This window comes from Sciurus vulgaris, assembly GCF_902686455.1.
Source record: "Sciurus vulgaris genome assembly, chromosome: 10".
Classification (NCBI taxonomy): Eukaryota; Metazoa; Chordata; class Mammalia; order Rodentia; family Sciuridae; genus Sciurus; species Sciurus vulgaris.
The window spans coordinates 74,474,700-74,490,177 of NC_136470.1; the positions used below are offsets into that span (position 1 = coordinate 74,474,700).

General features: G+C 46.7%; 1 protein-coding gene across 18 annotated transcripts in view; it reads left to right on the top strand.

The window, feature by feature from the left end:
• Positions 1–15,478, top strand: part of KALRN (kalirin RhoGEF kinase) — a 647,130-nt gene that overhangs the window by 497,313 nt on the left and 134,339 nt on the right. For all 18 annotated transcript variants that reach the window (XM_079156104.1, XM_079156093.1, XM_079156099.1 and 15 more), the window contains exon 34: positions 9,612–9,858. In XM_079156104.1, the coding sequence (XP_079012230.1) occupies positions 9,612–9,858 (247 nt within the window). The remainder of the gene's footprint in view (positions 1–9,611; positions 9,859–15,478) is intronic.

A 15,478-nucleotide genomic window follows, 5' to 3' on the forward strand; every position in this document is an offset into this window, starting at 1 on the left:
AATTCATTACACCAGCCACTTAGAGCATCATATCCATTTAGCAATTCTTGCCCTTTAATTCTGGGAATTTTTCTTGACAATTTATTCCTTTCCATTCTGCCTGTCAGGAACTTATTCAATCAATTCTCTAATCTTCTTATATTTTCTCTCTTATTTTCCTCTCTTGGTGTTCTTGTTCTAGCTTCTGACAATTTTCTTTGACATTATCTTCCAACCCATCCATGAAATGTTCCATGTTAACCTTAATATTCTTAATTTCTGAGAACTCTTTCTCATTCTGTAATATTCCCTTTGTGTAGCAGCTTGTTCTTTGTTCACAGATAGAGTATCTTCTCTTACCTCTCCAAGGACGGGGTAGTACAGTATTGTTGAACTTTTACTGTCCTACTTGCATTTGGCTTCCTCGAGGTTCCCCGACCTTCTCGTTGATCCATTTTGGACTGTTAGAGAGGTTTCTCTGAAAAGTCTGGTGCTCTATAGCTGAAGATTCTCCTCCTGTGTGAGGCGCACACAGGCTGCCTGGCTGCCCCACATAAGGGGAGGCTCGTTGGCTGGGAGTCTCACTGTGATGTGACCAGGAGGGCACTCTAGGACTTGGGTGGGGAGCAACCTTCAGTTGTCAGTATCTGAGTATCTACGCATCTTTTCATCTCCTCCAGTGAGTGATTGCCAAATGCGCCTAAGAAGTTTACGTGTGGCTGCTAGTGCTCTGGGACCTGTGGGACGGCAGGATGGCAGCCACCTGCCCGTTCTGTGTGTAGGCCTTCCCTGAATTTCAGTGTTACAAGACAGGGTGCACAGGATTGAGGAGAAGTCTTGGTGTCTTCTCAGACTCCCAACCCATCTTCTGAGTTCAGCCCCACATAGAAACCTGTCGGCAGCGCCTCCTGTGCCTGTGGGAGGGCTGAGCAGAGCTCTGGCAGGAACCTGCATCTGGTCTTCTCCATTCTACCAAGTTACATATGGCTCTTGTGTCTACTTTCTGTTATTTTTTTTTTTAATTTTAACTTCTCTTATCCACTGTTACCTCCTATTCTCTTTGTTCTTGTGGGTTTATATCTGCCCCTCACCCCTTATGTCATTTCTGTCGGGTTAGTATAGGTACAGCCAAATAACAAAAAGGCAAGATATTTTTGAAAAGAACAGATTAACTACCTGTCGGATGTGGATGATACTGTTAGGATGGGTGGGCATTCAGTTGGAGACACCACTCAGGCATTGTAGCCAGACTGCTCCATTACTTGTGAGGTAATAATCCATGGAACACGTTCACTCGTGCACTTAGCAGGAATTTATTGATCATCTGTTACATGTCAGGCATCACTCTAGACTCAGGAGATAAAAGAGCAAGACAGAGACTGTTCCTGCTGTCTTGGATCTTACAGTTAGATGTGGGATATGAGCAAAAAATGACAAACCAGACAGCATGTTAATGATAAGTGCTCAAGAAAATTAAATAGGGCTGTGTGTTGGTGAATGTAGAAACTACTCCACTCACGGAGTACTAAAACCTTCCCTGAGGTCCTATTGCCTCATCTTAGGAATGAGGAAATGCCGGTGTAGAGAGGGAAGGGCTTTGCCCAGTGTCGCACGTGGGAAACCTTGCACTAGACCAAGGCCTCCTGAATCCCACTCCCACATCCTTCCCACTATTAATCACTGTGCAACTCACGAGGCCTTATGAGACCACAGTGCTCCTTAAAGCACTATGGGAAGCAACTAAACCAAATAGCTCCTTCAGGGGCAGCCAGCGGCAGCCACCCAAGCTCCAGTGAAGAAGGATAAAGAACATTGTAAGCTTTAGACTCAGTTGGTCCTGCAGCTCCACGGGCTTCCAGCATGCAAACTGAAGGGGTCCCAGAGCTCCACAGTATTCCTAAATTTGCTTCAAAATTATAATCAGCTCAAGATAAAGCACAGCACTAAACTCTTGTAAAGGGACCTAATTTCTGGAGCAGCCATCCAACTTTCCCAGTATTGCAGGGACATGGGTTTAGTAGGGGAGAGATTTTGAAGCCACCACATTGAGGTCTCATCAACAATGTGGGCTTTCTCAAAGCTTCCATACTGTCCTAGAGAAAAATTAGTAACTATCCATCCACTACACCTTTATTCCTCCACAAAGTATTAGGTCCTCTTGGAATAGGTGCATTTTTTCCCCATTACATTTGTCACTTTGTTTTTAAGTTGTTGTGGTCGATTTTGTTGTTACTTTCATTATAAAATAACACTTACATTAGAAACATTGGTCAGTACTGGAAATAAGAAAGCAAGGGGGAGCCAGGCACAGTGGCACATGCCTGTAATCCCAGCCACTCAGAGGCTGAGGCAGATCCCAAGTTCAAAGACAGCCTCAGCAACTTAGTGAGACCCTGTCTAAAAATAAAAAGGGCTGCGGATGTAACTCAGTGGTTAAGCACTTCTGGGTTCAATTCCTGGGATGGAAGGAAGGAAGAAGTGGGAAGGAGAGAGGAAAGAAAGAGAAGGGAGGAGGGAAAGAGAAGGAAGGATGGAAAGATGGAAGGAAGGAAGGAAGGAGGGAGGGAGGGAGGGAGGGAGGGAGGGGGAAAGAGGGGAAATTACCCAGAGTCCACCCCCTAACAAAACCACGGTTAACATTTTGATGACTTTCCTTCCTATTTCTTATGAATAGGGTTGTTAAGTGTTGATTCTTCACAGAGTTATATACTCAACGATACATCCTGTCCTTTTTACTTGCTATGCGATAGGCAGTTTTGAAGCTATTGCAAAGCTGTATAAATATCTAGTGGCTGCATAATTCATCATTCACTTATCACTTAGCGGATGTGTCATAATGACTTAACCATTTCTTTCTTGTTGGATTTTCATATTTTAGTTTCAAGGGTTTCTTTTTTAATGTTATTGTAGCAAAGTTTCCCTCCTTAAAAAAAATTGCTGTTATGAATGCCTTCATGTTTTCAGACCTGTAAGTACAGCTGCATGTCACTCCAGTGCTGTGTCTCATTTTTGTGCACTCGGAAGGGAATCATGTAATAGTCTGCTTTGAGGCATTTTGTGGAAGGGATGTTACCTAATTAAATGAAATCACCCTCTGAGGTTGGAAGCCAGACATCAGCAGCAGGTGTGGTGATGGAGGGGCGGAGGACAGTCTTTCCACAGCAGCTGACAGAACTTCTCAGTGCCCTTGAAGCCATGCCAGGTAGACATGCTCTAACTTCACATTATGCTCGGGCCCCTCTGGCCTCCTGCATGCCATAAATATATAGATGTTAATTCATGTGAACTCTGTGCCTCTCATTGGCTGTGGTCTGTGGAGGAATCAGGTGGAGGAAGTGAACAAGGCAGCCAGCCAGCAGAAGAGGCGGAGGCCTGATTTATCTGATGGGCATGCTTGCACCTCCGCTCTGTCATGTCAGATCCAAGCGCTTGGCAGAGCAGTGTCAGAAACGGATGTTTGTGGTTATCAGCAGGCTCAGGTGGCAGATACTGTAGGCAGTTACCAGACTCCTGGGAAAGAGGGGTTTCTTCACTTGGAAGCTCCCTGGAAAGTAATGTAAATGAAGAGACACGAGTGAATCCTCATTTTTCATAAAAGGATCTTGGGTTCCACCATCCCCTTGTTAATTTTAGGAGGAAAAACATGTCCTGACTTGGGGGACCTTTAAACATTTCCAGGTCACCTCCCCTAGAGAGCCTTAAGGCAAGTCTTCTAGCTGGCCTGGGTAGGGCGTGATTATCAAAAAGGGAAAATGTGATTCGTTTACATAATAGTTTTAATTGCATCTGCAGTTGGCATAGTCTATTTCCAGGTAACATCAAAATTAATTTATTTTTTTATTTCATCTCTACTCCTTTCCTCCCAAATTTAAATAATAATTAATTAATGCTTCCAGAACTTTATTTTTTAAATGAGCTTTGAGAGAACTAATGCTGCTGAAGGAACTGTCCAAGGTGCTTTATGATTATCATTTCATTTAATCTTCATAACAGCCTCTGAAGTCAGTACTGATATTTTCCTCATTCCTCTTCAGATGAGGAAACTGAGATGAAGAGGTGAAGTTACTTGCCCTGGGAACACACGTGGTGAGGGAGAGTTCATACCCCTAACCACTAGGCTGGATGCTTAGCTTTCAATGGATTCAATCCTACCCTACTCCAGATTCTAAAACCAAACTTGTTCCTACCCCCAGGGAAATGAGGGGATTTTAACTGACAGCACAGATGTCAGCATGAAGTCAAGTGTGTCTCTGCCTCTTCTCTGACCTCATATAGCATTTCTGAAATCATCTCTCATTCCCTGCACTCTCCCAGTCCCTGTCTGGACCCCCTTCCTGGGAGTGACTCAGACATTTTCTCTGCCTAAGCCCCAACCTAGGTCCTGCTCGGCTTTCTTTTTTCCCCATTTCTTTGTGGTGCTGGGGATTGAACCCAGGTCCTTATGCATACCAGGCAAGCTGTAATTCCAGCTACTCAGGAAGCAGACGCAGGAGGATCACAAGTTTGAGACGTTAGCCTCGGACACTTAGTGAGACCTTCAGCAACTTAGCAAGACCCTGTCTCAAAAATAAAAGGGGTGGGGATATAGCTCAGTGGTAGAGTGTTGCTTAGTATGTGTGAGGTTCTAAGTTCAATCCCCATACCTTAATAAAAAAGAAGAGAATGTAGTGTCCATAACAGAAGGTACAAATATATACCACCTCAGAACAGGGACCAGGGAGTCATAGAACCCTTCCTGCACACTCCTAGTTTTAGCAGTGGACATCTTGCATGAAAACATTGTTCATTGAGAGAATGGACCTAAATGTGCTTCATGAAGGGACAAAAAGAAAAAGAAAAAAGAAAGACAACCCACCAGTCATCTTAGATTAGAGACTCTGCTAATGGGAAGAAAAGCAGAGTTTTTACTTCTAGGGGATAGAAAGGGTCTGCTCAGTAGCACCTGATTTTCTCTTGAGACTATTTGAAGGAAGACAAGAGGCTGATTGCTGGCTTGTCTTTTCTTAGGACGAGCATAGCAACTCAATGGGGAGTGGGGACAGTATGCACGTGGCTCCTGTGTGAAATGTACCTGGGAGGACTTAGAGGTGAAACCTGCATCACGAGACGGAGGCTGCACCGGGTGCGGTACTTACACAAGCAGCCAGAGGAAGGACATGTAGCTAAAGCATGCAAAGAGGGGGCCAGAGGTTCTTTGAAACAATGAACTTAAAGTACAGAGCGGTGATCAGGAGAGAATGGGTGGGACAGGAAAGGAAAGTGAGAGCAGAGGCTGTGAGGGAGGAGGCTCTGCATACTCTGGAGAAAGTGTGTGTCCAAGGAATTGACGATTTAAATAACTGTTGGTGTGTAAGTCAGGATGAGGGAGAGGGAGAGCAGGCTGGGACCTAGGGGCCTCCCGGACTAGGCTGGGAGGGAACAAGTGATCAAAAGACAAATCCAGCAGGGAGGTAGGGAGAAGCAGGGGACTTCACAGCTCCTGTCTGTGGCCCAGTGGTTAATACGTCAAGAGGGGAAAGCAAGTCAGAGATGAGCGGTGCTTTGCATTGGGCCCTGTGGGGTAACTTAGGAAGGAACACTCTGCCAAAAAGAAAAATCAGAACACACAAAGGGGCCATCTCTCTGAAAAGGAAACGTTGGAACATGAAGCCAAATGTGAGGAACATTCTGCAGGCCTAGGAGGGAGAATTAGAAAACAAATGTGCCAAGAACTTTAGAATAAACACCTGAGGATTTGCCAAGGAAAAGTCTTAAAGTAATTGTTAAGAGGCTGTGGGGAAGAGAAGAATTAGGACCAAGAAGACTACAACGTACACATAAAATCAATTCAAAGTCCCGGGATCAGAGACAGTTGCTGGAGATGGAGGGGAGCTTTCAGAATGTGCCATCACCAAGAACTGGGGATGAGGTGCCCAGGGGAGTGGGCAGACATTCACCAGTCCTTTCGAAATGGACAGAAGAAGCAAAGAAAATAATGCTCCCTGGGGTCATGAGAAGAGCAACCTGCTGACAGGCACAGAAGACCAGGGACATCAGAAAGAAAAAAATGAAAAGGTGCATTTCTAAGAAATGATGACTTAATATGTGTGAGGAATTTTGTTTTATTGGTTAATGAGGGGTTTGCTTCGTGTAATTAACTTTCATTAGGTGTGAGTCCTCAGTGAAGGAGAAGGCCTAAAACACAAAGCACAGACGAATCCTGTTTAAGGAATGCTAGTGAAAGTCTTATAAGTGTGCCAAGGGCATTTGACCTCCCTATCTCTGACCTCTACCCTGCTGGTTGGGCTCTTGAAACTTTCCCATAGGATTCCAGTCCTGGGTTCCTGAGCATCACTTCTCAAGTGTAAGCCCAGGATCCCCTGGGCACCCTACAGCCTCCCTGTTGCTCTGGGCAGAGGAAGAGGAGGGACTGTTTCAGAGAAGCCCTGCCTGACACCATCTCACCCATTTCTCTTACCCCCTCCCTTGATTCCTCCTCTGGAATTCCCTTGGCACCATGGGGTGAAGACCTGCTGTAGTAAATCTTTTTGACCAAGCCATTGAGGTGAGGTGCACCAGGACATTTATGCTGTACTTTAACCATAATTGTTTTCCTGGCTGGCTCTAAAGATTGCACACGGTTAACTATTTGGTGTGTGCTCCAAAGAAATTGCCTATTGATCCTTTATCCATTTCCTTCTGCGTCTTAGTGGTCTGGGCAATTTATAGGAGGTAAACATTGCCATCTAGTGGTGCTTCCCTGCTGGCGCTGGATCTTGAATTGTAGACAAGCCCTATTCTACAAGTCCCCTACAAGTTCCACCCCTCTCCTCTCACCCTGCTTGTGGGTCTGGTTGCAACTTGCTCTAGGGTCCGTATGCCTAGTGTCTAGATGGTGCACTAGGCTCTTTGCAGCCAGAGCCTCAGGCTTTCTCTGCTGTGAGCAGCAATCTGCCAAAAGGGCTACACCCATCCCTATCCTCAGCCAGGTTGCCCCAAAAAGCATGGTATGGAGACCACGGATGACCAGCCTCAGGAAAGAATGAGGACTGCTTGATGTTGACACAGAGGAAAAGCTCTATGGGGATGTAGAAGCTCAGCAATAGAAACCCTTCACGTAGCTATGTGCGGTGGTGCATGCCTGTAATCCCAACAGCTGGGGAGGCTGAGGCAGGAGCATTTCGAGTTCAAAGCCAGCCTCAGCAACTTAACCTAAGCAACTTAGCGAGACCTTGTCTCAAAGTGAAAAATAAAAAGGGCTGGGGATGTGGCGCAGAGGTTAAGTGCCCCTGGGTTCAATCCCTGGTACCAAAAAAAGAAAAAAGGGAAAAAAGGAAAGAAACCCTTCATGTTGGAAGGAACTTTCCTGGTCATATAGGCCAGTGTTCTATAAGTACATCAGCAGGAGGTGGAATTCATTTAGCGGGGTGTCATCAGTAACTGAGAAAAGCAATGAAATAGAATATCAGGGTGAAACTTGTGTTTCAGTGACATATATATTCACGTGTTATATATGTTACATACCATTAAAATAATAAGATGTGTTTCTTATAGAAGCTGCAATCCAGAGAGTTTATGAGACCTGCCGTAGGCCACACCAAGGACCAGGAGCTTAGGCCATTGCCTCCCACCCCCTCCAACAACAAACGCACCCAAAAATAAGGACATGACTTGCCCAGTGTTGTGTGGTTTAAGGAGCATGGGATTCATGGTCAAGTCTGGCAGGGTGACGGTGGGAAAACCATCTAGCCAGTGTTTCCCAGTGTCCAGAGAACCCCTTTCCAGAATCACAACAGATGTTCTTATTAAAAACACACATCCCTGGGCCCTAACTCTGACCTGTTGCATCATCGTCTGTGGTTGAGGCTGGAGCAAGGGAGGAGCAGCAGGGAAATCAGCATTTTATACTTGTGATTTCTATGCTTACTCCATGTACAGCCCCCGATCTGTACATTTCTGAATTGACATCTGCTACCATGTGAGAAGGCAATGATAATGTTACCTGGTTGGGTCAGGGACTCTGCTAACTGTAAAGCTCTTTCAGATGTGAGCTATTACCATCCCACAACAATCATCACTGAAAGATGTCTTAGAAAAGACCACACTAGGAGAGCCGAGGTGTTGGGGAGTGGGGACTGTGCATTTATGTAACAGGCCCAGGGACGTTAAAGGGAGAAAAGGAGCCAACAGCATGTGTTCCTCTTCTGTCTCTTTCCTCTTCCACCTTCTTTCCTACAGATCCCCTTCCTGATCTATTCTGGCAGCAGTTCCATGCCTGCCTGTGGGATGTGTTCAGCACAGAGACCCTGCTCTGTGGCTGGTGGTGCTGACAGCCCATCTCATGCATCATTTTAACCTTTTCAGGCCCACTGTGACGGTCAAGCCCCTTTAGTGGACATTTCTCACAGTTCTGAATGCTGAGGTTTTGTCTATGGTGGGGCTCTTGATGCCCTACTCACTGTGATGTTCTCTGGGCCTACCATTTGGCAGAACCTTCCCTTCCCAGAATGCGTGTGAACTGCTACCTACCACCTTAGGACTCCTGCATAAGCATGGCTGCTGGTACAAATCGTTTGGCCCTGAAGGCTTCAGTCAGAGGTGCACAGGCACCTCTGGAGATAATCCAGTGTGGGCCTTCCCTTTGCACCACTGTTTGGGGTAAACCTTAGAGAATAAGAGGCCAGAAAACTGGACCTCCTCAGTCCTTCCCTTCCCTCCCTGTCACTCTGCCCTAAGTGCAGCTGCTATTCCAAGCGGGTGCTCTGTGCTTGGTTTTAGGGGACATACTGACAACCAAAAGGATTCTCAGGAGATGTGAGATCAGAGGAAAGGGGCAGTCACACCACCAAGGGAAAAAGCAAGCAGTCTCAGTGCATAGATAGTAGGGCTTGTTCCTGCCTCCAGGGTCTCTGCACCTGTTTCTTGGTCCTGCCCCAGAATCAGTGCACATGCAGACCTGGGGAAGGCTGAGCCCAGCATCAGGGAAGGCATATGTTCCTAAATATGATCTGCCTCTCCTCTGCCCTGCCCTGCAGTGGCCAAAAGAGAATGGACCTTCAACTTGGCCACTGTAGGGCAGGGAAGAGGAGCCTCTATGTTAGGCTAAAGCTCCAGTGAGGAATGGGAATGGGGGATGTCAAGGGGGTTAGAAGGAAGGGAGCTCAACTCCTCTGTTATTCCCAGACCACTAGAATAACGTGTTAGAAACCCAAGCAGCACAGTTGGAGCCTGCCGGGTGGCAGTGGGGGCAGGAGTGGGGCATGGGGTGGAGTCCTTGGAAGGAGGCAAGGGACATACAGGAAAGGGTTGGAAGCACAGTTGGCTGGAAGCTTGGCAAAGGAGTCATGGAAAGAATGCTAAGGAAGCAAGAAAGGCTTGGAATGAAGCCCTGGTTCCGGGCAGGCTCCACACTGGCTGCCGCTGGAACATCTGGGTGACCAATGACACACTGTTAATTACCTTTTTTTTTCCCATTTTCTCTCCTGTTTCCAATTCTTTTTTCTATCTTCTGCCTTTTCTCCACCCTGACTCCCATCTTTTCCCTTTTAATTCCTCCCATTCCTCCTCCCCTCCCCGCTCACCCACCTTCTCCCACATTTCCTCCTCCTTCCTCCACACCCCCACTTCTAACCCCATCACCACCATCACTGAAGCTCTCTGGCGGGTGTGAGCTGACCGTAGTCCTCCAGGACTTCAGCGCAGGCCACAGCAGCGAGCTGACCATCCAGGTGGGGCAGACTGTGGAGCTGTTGGAGCGGCCCAGCGAGCGGCCCGGCTGGTGTCTGGTCCGCACCACGGAACGGAGCCCTCCCCAGGAGGGTCTGGTCCCCAGCAGCGCCCTGTGCATCTCCCATTCCCGCAGCAGCGTAGAGATGGACTGCTTCTTCCCATTGATGAAAGGTAAGGAGGATGGAGGAGGAGGGCAGCACGGACTGTGGAGCACCAGGGATCTGACCTGTCTCATGAACGCACTTTGTCTGTGTGGGATTTCTCTGGGAGCTGTTAGTGGAGTGATTAGGTTGGGAGCTTGAAGAGAAAGGGCTACTGGTGGCTGTGACTTTGGGAAAGTTGTGTAACTTTCTGAGTTCATCTCACCTTCAAGAGGAAGGCTGAAGTAGGCCCTCTAAGATCTCTCCCGGCTTTCCCACAGCATATCACACAGCATTTGGGAACATCCTCTTCTGCCAATGGCCAAGTGTGGCCTAGGCTCCTCCCTTCTCCACTGACCCACTCTCCCCAACATGACAACTGCTGGCTCTCTGACTCCCCGTGTACTTGCCCTGACATGGAGGGTCAAGCAAACCCAAGAACTAACCACAGCAGAGTGGGGCTTGACCCTCCCCTGGGCCTGGCCAGGCTTTGAGGCCCACCGCTTATTCGCTACCTTTGATGAATCCATTATTCAGGCCATGGCTTCTATTTACATATGCTCTGTGTTTGTTACCTCCATGCGCTTCTTTATTCACTTTTTCTCACACCAGGGAGACCAAACTACTTAGAACAGGGGTTCTCCAAGGTCGGCCCTGCCCTGGGAACTGGTTAGCAACCCACTCGGTATTTAACCAGCCCACCTCCAAGGTGACTGTGATGCACAGTCAAGTCTGAGGACACCAGCTGCAAAGGTCAGGGTCATCAGGGCCTCCAACTCATGCATTTCACATTGTGGAAACTGAAGTGCAGAGAACTATGCAGTTTGGTCTTAGTTCTGAGTTGATTTTTGCAACTGGTCACGGTCATCAGCATCTGGGATACCCTCTATGAAGACCTGTGCTAGATATTTACGGAAAAATGTCTAAATGCCTCGAGACCATGGAGACGCCGTGAAAGCTTTCTGATAGTTACTACAACCTCATTAAATATTTGGAAACTTTCGGCCTCTCCAAAGCCTGACTTCCTCCCTCCTTCCACTAGGTGGCAGTGGCAGGCTGCCCAGGTCTCCCAGCCTTTTTGGTTTTCTACCAGAAGAAAAATGCAAACTAAAGCTCCTCCCTAATTCCCACTCACACACCTGAGACCCCTTCTCCCTGGGTTTAGCCACCATCTGCTTTCCCCCTGTTCTCTGGGTACAATGGAAGGGCTGTCAGGAAGTTGTGTGGGAATTTGTAATTGCGGGTACATCTTCTCAGTCCTTTGAAGTAGACTGCTAGAGAAACTTCTCATACCTGGGAAGAGGAAAATCAGGAAACTCAGGAATTAGGTTCTATCTGGAGTCCAGCCAGGAGAAAGTGGGGCTCAAAGAGGACAGATTATTTGGTGGGGGGGAAGGTGAAGCAATTGATAAAAAACATGATACTGCTTGGTATTTAATGCACATTAGTTGACATAAATTGTTATTGTGTCATTTGTCATAGATTATTTACCAGAATAACCACAAACTCCCACAAGTTGGGAGACCCTGTCCACAGACACAAAATCAAGAACAAAAAGCCTAGGAAAGTCTCACTTCCCATAGATCCCCGGGTGTGAGTTGCTATCATCAAGAAGGACTCAGCTTCAGTCCTTTGGGACTTTCTGACCTACGCCTACCTTACCTATCCTGTGGCTGGGTGTGATGTACATCCCCTCCCCACTGGACCCATGTAGGGACAGTATCTGTGATCCAGAGATGGACAGTGGAGGCATTTAGGGTAAGAATTCTACAGAGAGGGGTTTCTCCCTACTAGTGAATAGATTAAGACTAAATATGGGAGCTGAGGATGGGGGATGGAAATGAGAGGCAAGAGAGAAAGAAGGAAAGGAGGCCATCATAGAATTTTCTACCTAAGTCTGCCAGTCAGCAGGTCTTCCTAAAGGTACCACCAGAGCCTGTCTCCATTCCACTGGCTCTTATTCTTTGCAGGTTGCTTCCTCTCTCCCCAAGCATAGACCACTTAGGCTGGTCCTTCCAGGGCAACCTGTGAACTCTCACTATTGTTTCACCCATATAGACTCAGAGTGAGGAGGTGCCCACCTCCCAGCATTCAGGGCATCCCTTGTGCCCTTAATAAGACCCTGTTTGAAAATAGCTGAGACGCCATAAGTTGTTCCTGCTTGTATTCCAGCTGGCTGCCCACAGGTAAACTGGCCTTTTCTTCCCCAGCAGTGACTGGTTTCCAAATGTATCCTCTACCTTTGAAGTGGTGCAGAATGCTGTATTCTGGAAGTCATGGAATCAGGGAGGGTGGCCTCATTTGGTGTCATGGAGATCAGAATCAATTTCTTTCTCAATCCCTAGAAAAACTGGTCCTCTCAGCCTTTACAAGAGAGTGCCAGGTCGGCACTCCCCTGTCTATCCCATGGGCTGTGCAAAGCAGGGGACATCTGGGATATGCTGAGTGCTATGTGAGCGCTCAGGTCAGAAGTGGGAGCACAAGGACCACAAAATGTTAGCACCAAGGAGGGAACTTAGAGAAGCACTGGATCAGGGTCCTCACCCCTGGCTGCACATCAGAACCACCGAGGACCTTTCCAAATGTCACTCTAAGGCCACACCTAGATCAACTAAACTCAGAATCACCAGGGTGGGGACTGGAGGCAGGATTTTTTTTAATGCTCTCTAGGTGAATCTAAAATACAGTATGGGTTGTGACCACTGCACTAGCTCAGTCTATCTTCCAAGGAGACTCTGGGGCAAAGGCAAAGTAACCTCCCTAAGCCAAAGAAAGAATTGGTGCCAGAGCAGCCGCAGACCAGGGCTTGGCCTCCTTGCCCACGCTCAGTGCACACGCCACTCACTGGGCTCCCCAGCAGCTACAGTGCTCCAGGGTTCATCCTCTCCTGTACTTTCTGTCTGTGCAGTGGTGGTTTGTTTCCTCCTGGTACATCTACAGCATGACTGTGATGGGGTTGGGGAGAAAGAGCAGCCTATGTGAGAGGTTGGGGCAGGACCTGCCTTTCCTATTACTTTCCTGCCAGCCTGACATCTCAGGGCTTCTCTGTGGAGTGGGCACTCTGGGATCTAGGCTTTCCTTTTCATGATCTCCTCTCACTTTCTCAGCAGCAAGTGATGGTGGGCAGCACTTCCCGAGTGACAAAAGACTTTGTAGCGGTTTTCAATTCTGGATGCCTCTTAGATCCACCTGGAGGAGATCTTTTAAAACACTCACATCCCACCCCAGAGCAATTCAGAGTCTGGTCTTGAGTGTTTCTTAAGGTTCTTGTTGATTCTGATATTCTGTGAGGGTTGAGAACCACTGCTTTATGGGTTTAGTACCCCCAGCTGTCAAACTTAAGAGATACTTAAAGATGTTTCTTTTCTTTTCCTGTACATTTTACTCCTGGCTGGGGCTGTGGGTCTGGGAACTGTGAGGAAATGCCTTTTTGCTCAGTGAAACTTAATTCAAGGCCTCCACAGTGAGCCCTGCAGCAGATGCCCCTTAACAGAGGGGCAGGGGCACAGCAGCCAGCTCTTCATGGTGGCATACTCGGGCTTGGGCTCTCCTGATGATTTCTGCTGTCATTGCCTCACTGTCCTCAGAAAAGTTCACTCAGGCTATGGAAGGCAGTTTAGAACAGTGGAGAAAGACTGAGGATGCTGAGCAGTCCATGATTGTATGACTTACATTAAATTTGTAGTCAATTTACCTAGCATTTATTGAACCTTACTATGGACCAGATTCTGAGCTGATGCTTTAAAACTAATAAATTCGATTGTCCTCATTGTACAAACAAGGAGACTGTCTTAGATAAGAGATTAGCTGACTTGCTCAAATCACATAGCCTGCATATGGTGGGCCTGGATTTGAACTCAGGCTATTTATTCCCATTCTCACTTTATGACATATTCTAAGTCCTCCCAAGTCTGAAGGCATAGAGACAAGTCATTTAGTTCATCCTCCATCATATAAGGTTCCTCTGCATTAACCAGTCTAGCTGGATGAGAATTTGAAGAACATTGACCCCATTACACACACCACACACCACCTTCTCCCTCTCCCTCTCACCTCTGGCCTCATGTGCTTCTTTCTAGGAGTAGGAGCAGCAATCAGAGACGGATCTTGTCTTGTGTGTGCTCAGCCCACTAATAAGATCCTTCTGTCCCTAGCTGGGGCAAAATGACTCTGTACAGCACTCTGGATAGCTGGCTTAGCTTGGTCCAGCTCTGATAAGGACCAGCCAACCCCTGGAGCTGGTCCAGCCTGTCCAGCGATTTCTTCAGGATGGGAGCTCCCTGCACATTCTGCTGCCAGAATCCCAAATGCCAGAAAGTTCAGGCCCCCTGCCTTTCCTGTCCCCTTTGCTATTAAAGCCTCCTCTGCCTCTCAGGAGAGTGCTCCAAAAGGGTTTTTCTGACAACCTTTTTAGTATAATTCTGCATTGGAAACAACAAATCTCAGGTTTTTAGTTGACTCCATGAAGCCTAACACCATAAGAAGCTAAAAAAGTAGAGGATGAATATTCTCAAACAATTCCTTTCAGGTATGAATGAACTTGCTACAAACTATAGCTCGCTGATCTGCAAGCCCTCTTCATTTGTGCAGGCTCGTGTCTGTAATTGACCAGACGTGGGGTAGCCCCTTGGAATTTGCTTCGTCACAGAAGCAGAATTTTACATGGGAGCATGGTGAATGAGGGTGAGAACAGGTGTCTACACTAGCCTACACACACTTATCTCTTAATAACATTGCTGAATTCTTGTATGTTTGTGATAAAAAAATTGTGGGGAGGCATTTTGAAGAAATGTGTTTAAAGATAGATGAAGACATATTGGCAGACAGTCTAAAAGGAACTCCTGGTCATTTTTCAGAGTGATAGAAAGTTAGAATTGAAACTTTCTCTTTTTATAATGGAAGAAAAGTGGTTCTTAATTACATTTAATTTCACTTCAGATAATTGGATTCTTTGGGCTCTTAGAGTCCCAGAATCAAAGAATACCTGAAGGCTGGGATTGTGGCTTAGTGATAGAGCACTTGCCTAGCATGTGTGAGGCACTGGGTTTGATTCTCAGCACCACATAAAAATAAATTTAAAAAAATAAAATTATTTAAAACAAAGTACCTAAAAGGTGTTTGGGTTCACACCTTCCCTTAGTACAGGTAATCCCTCCTACAGTGCCCCTGATAGAGGGTCAGGCAGCATGACTTGAGCACTCCTGGGACCAGGAGCAAATTACTACTAGAAGAAGCCCATTATAGTGGATTTTAGTGTAATTCTGATGCTGGAAAATTCCTCATAGTTAGCACTGAAATTCAGACACGTCCTGCTCATCCCTCCTCTATTCTCCCCTCTCAGACCCCCAATTCACCATTCTCATTTCCCCTCCCCTTTTCATCTTTATCTGTACCAAAGCAATACATTTTGCTCTTAAAACGTTAGATACTTCTTTCCTAAGGTATAAGCACCTAGCAATGTCTCCATAAATCTTCTAATTAAATTTTTAGAACAGAAGAAAATATGTTTCATTAAATTCAACACTCCCAACTCATTTAAAGTGATTATTTGGTGTGTGCATTAATAGTTCTTTTAAACTCTTGATATAGAAATTTCCACAGTCCAGCCTCATCCTGGACATAGGGCATCCCCACTCTCTCATTCAGACCCC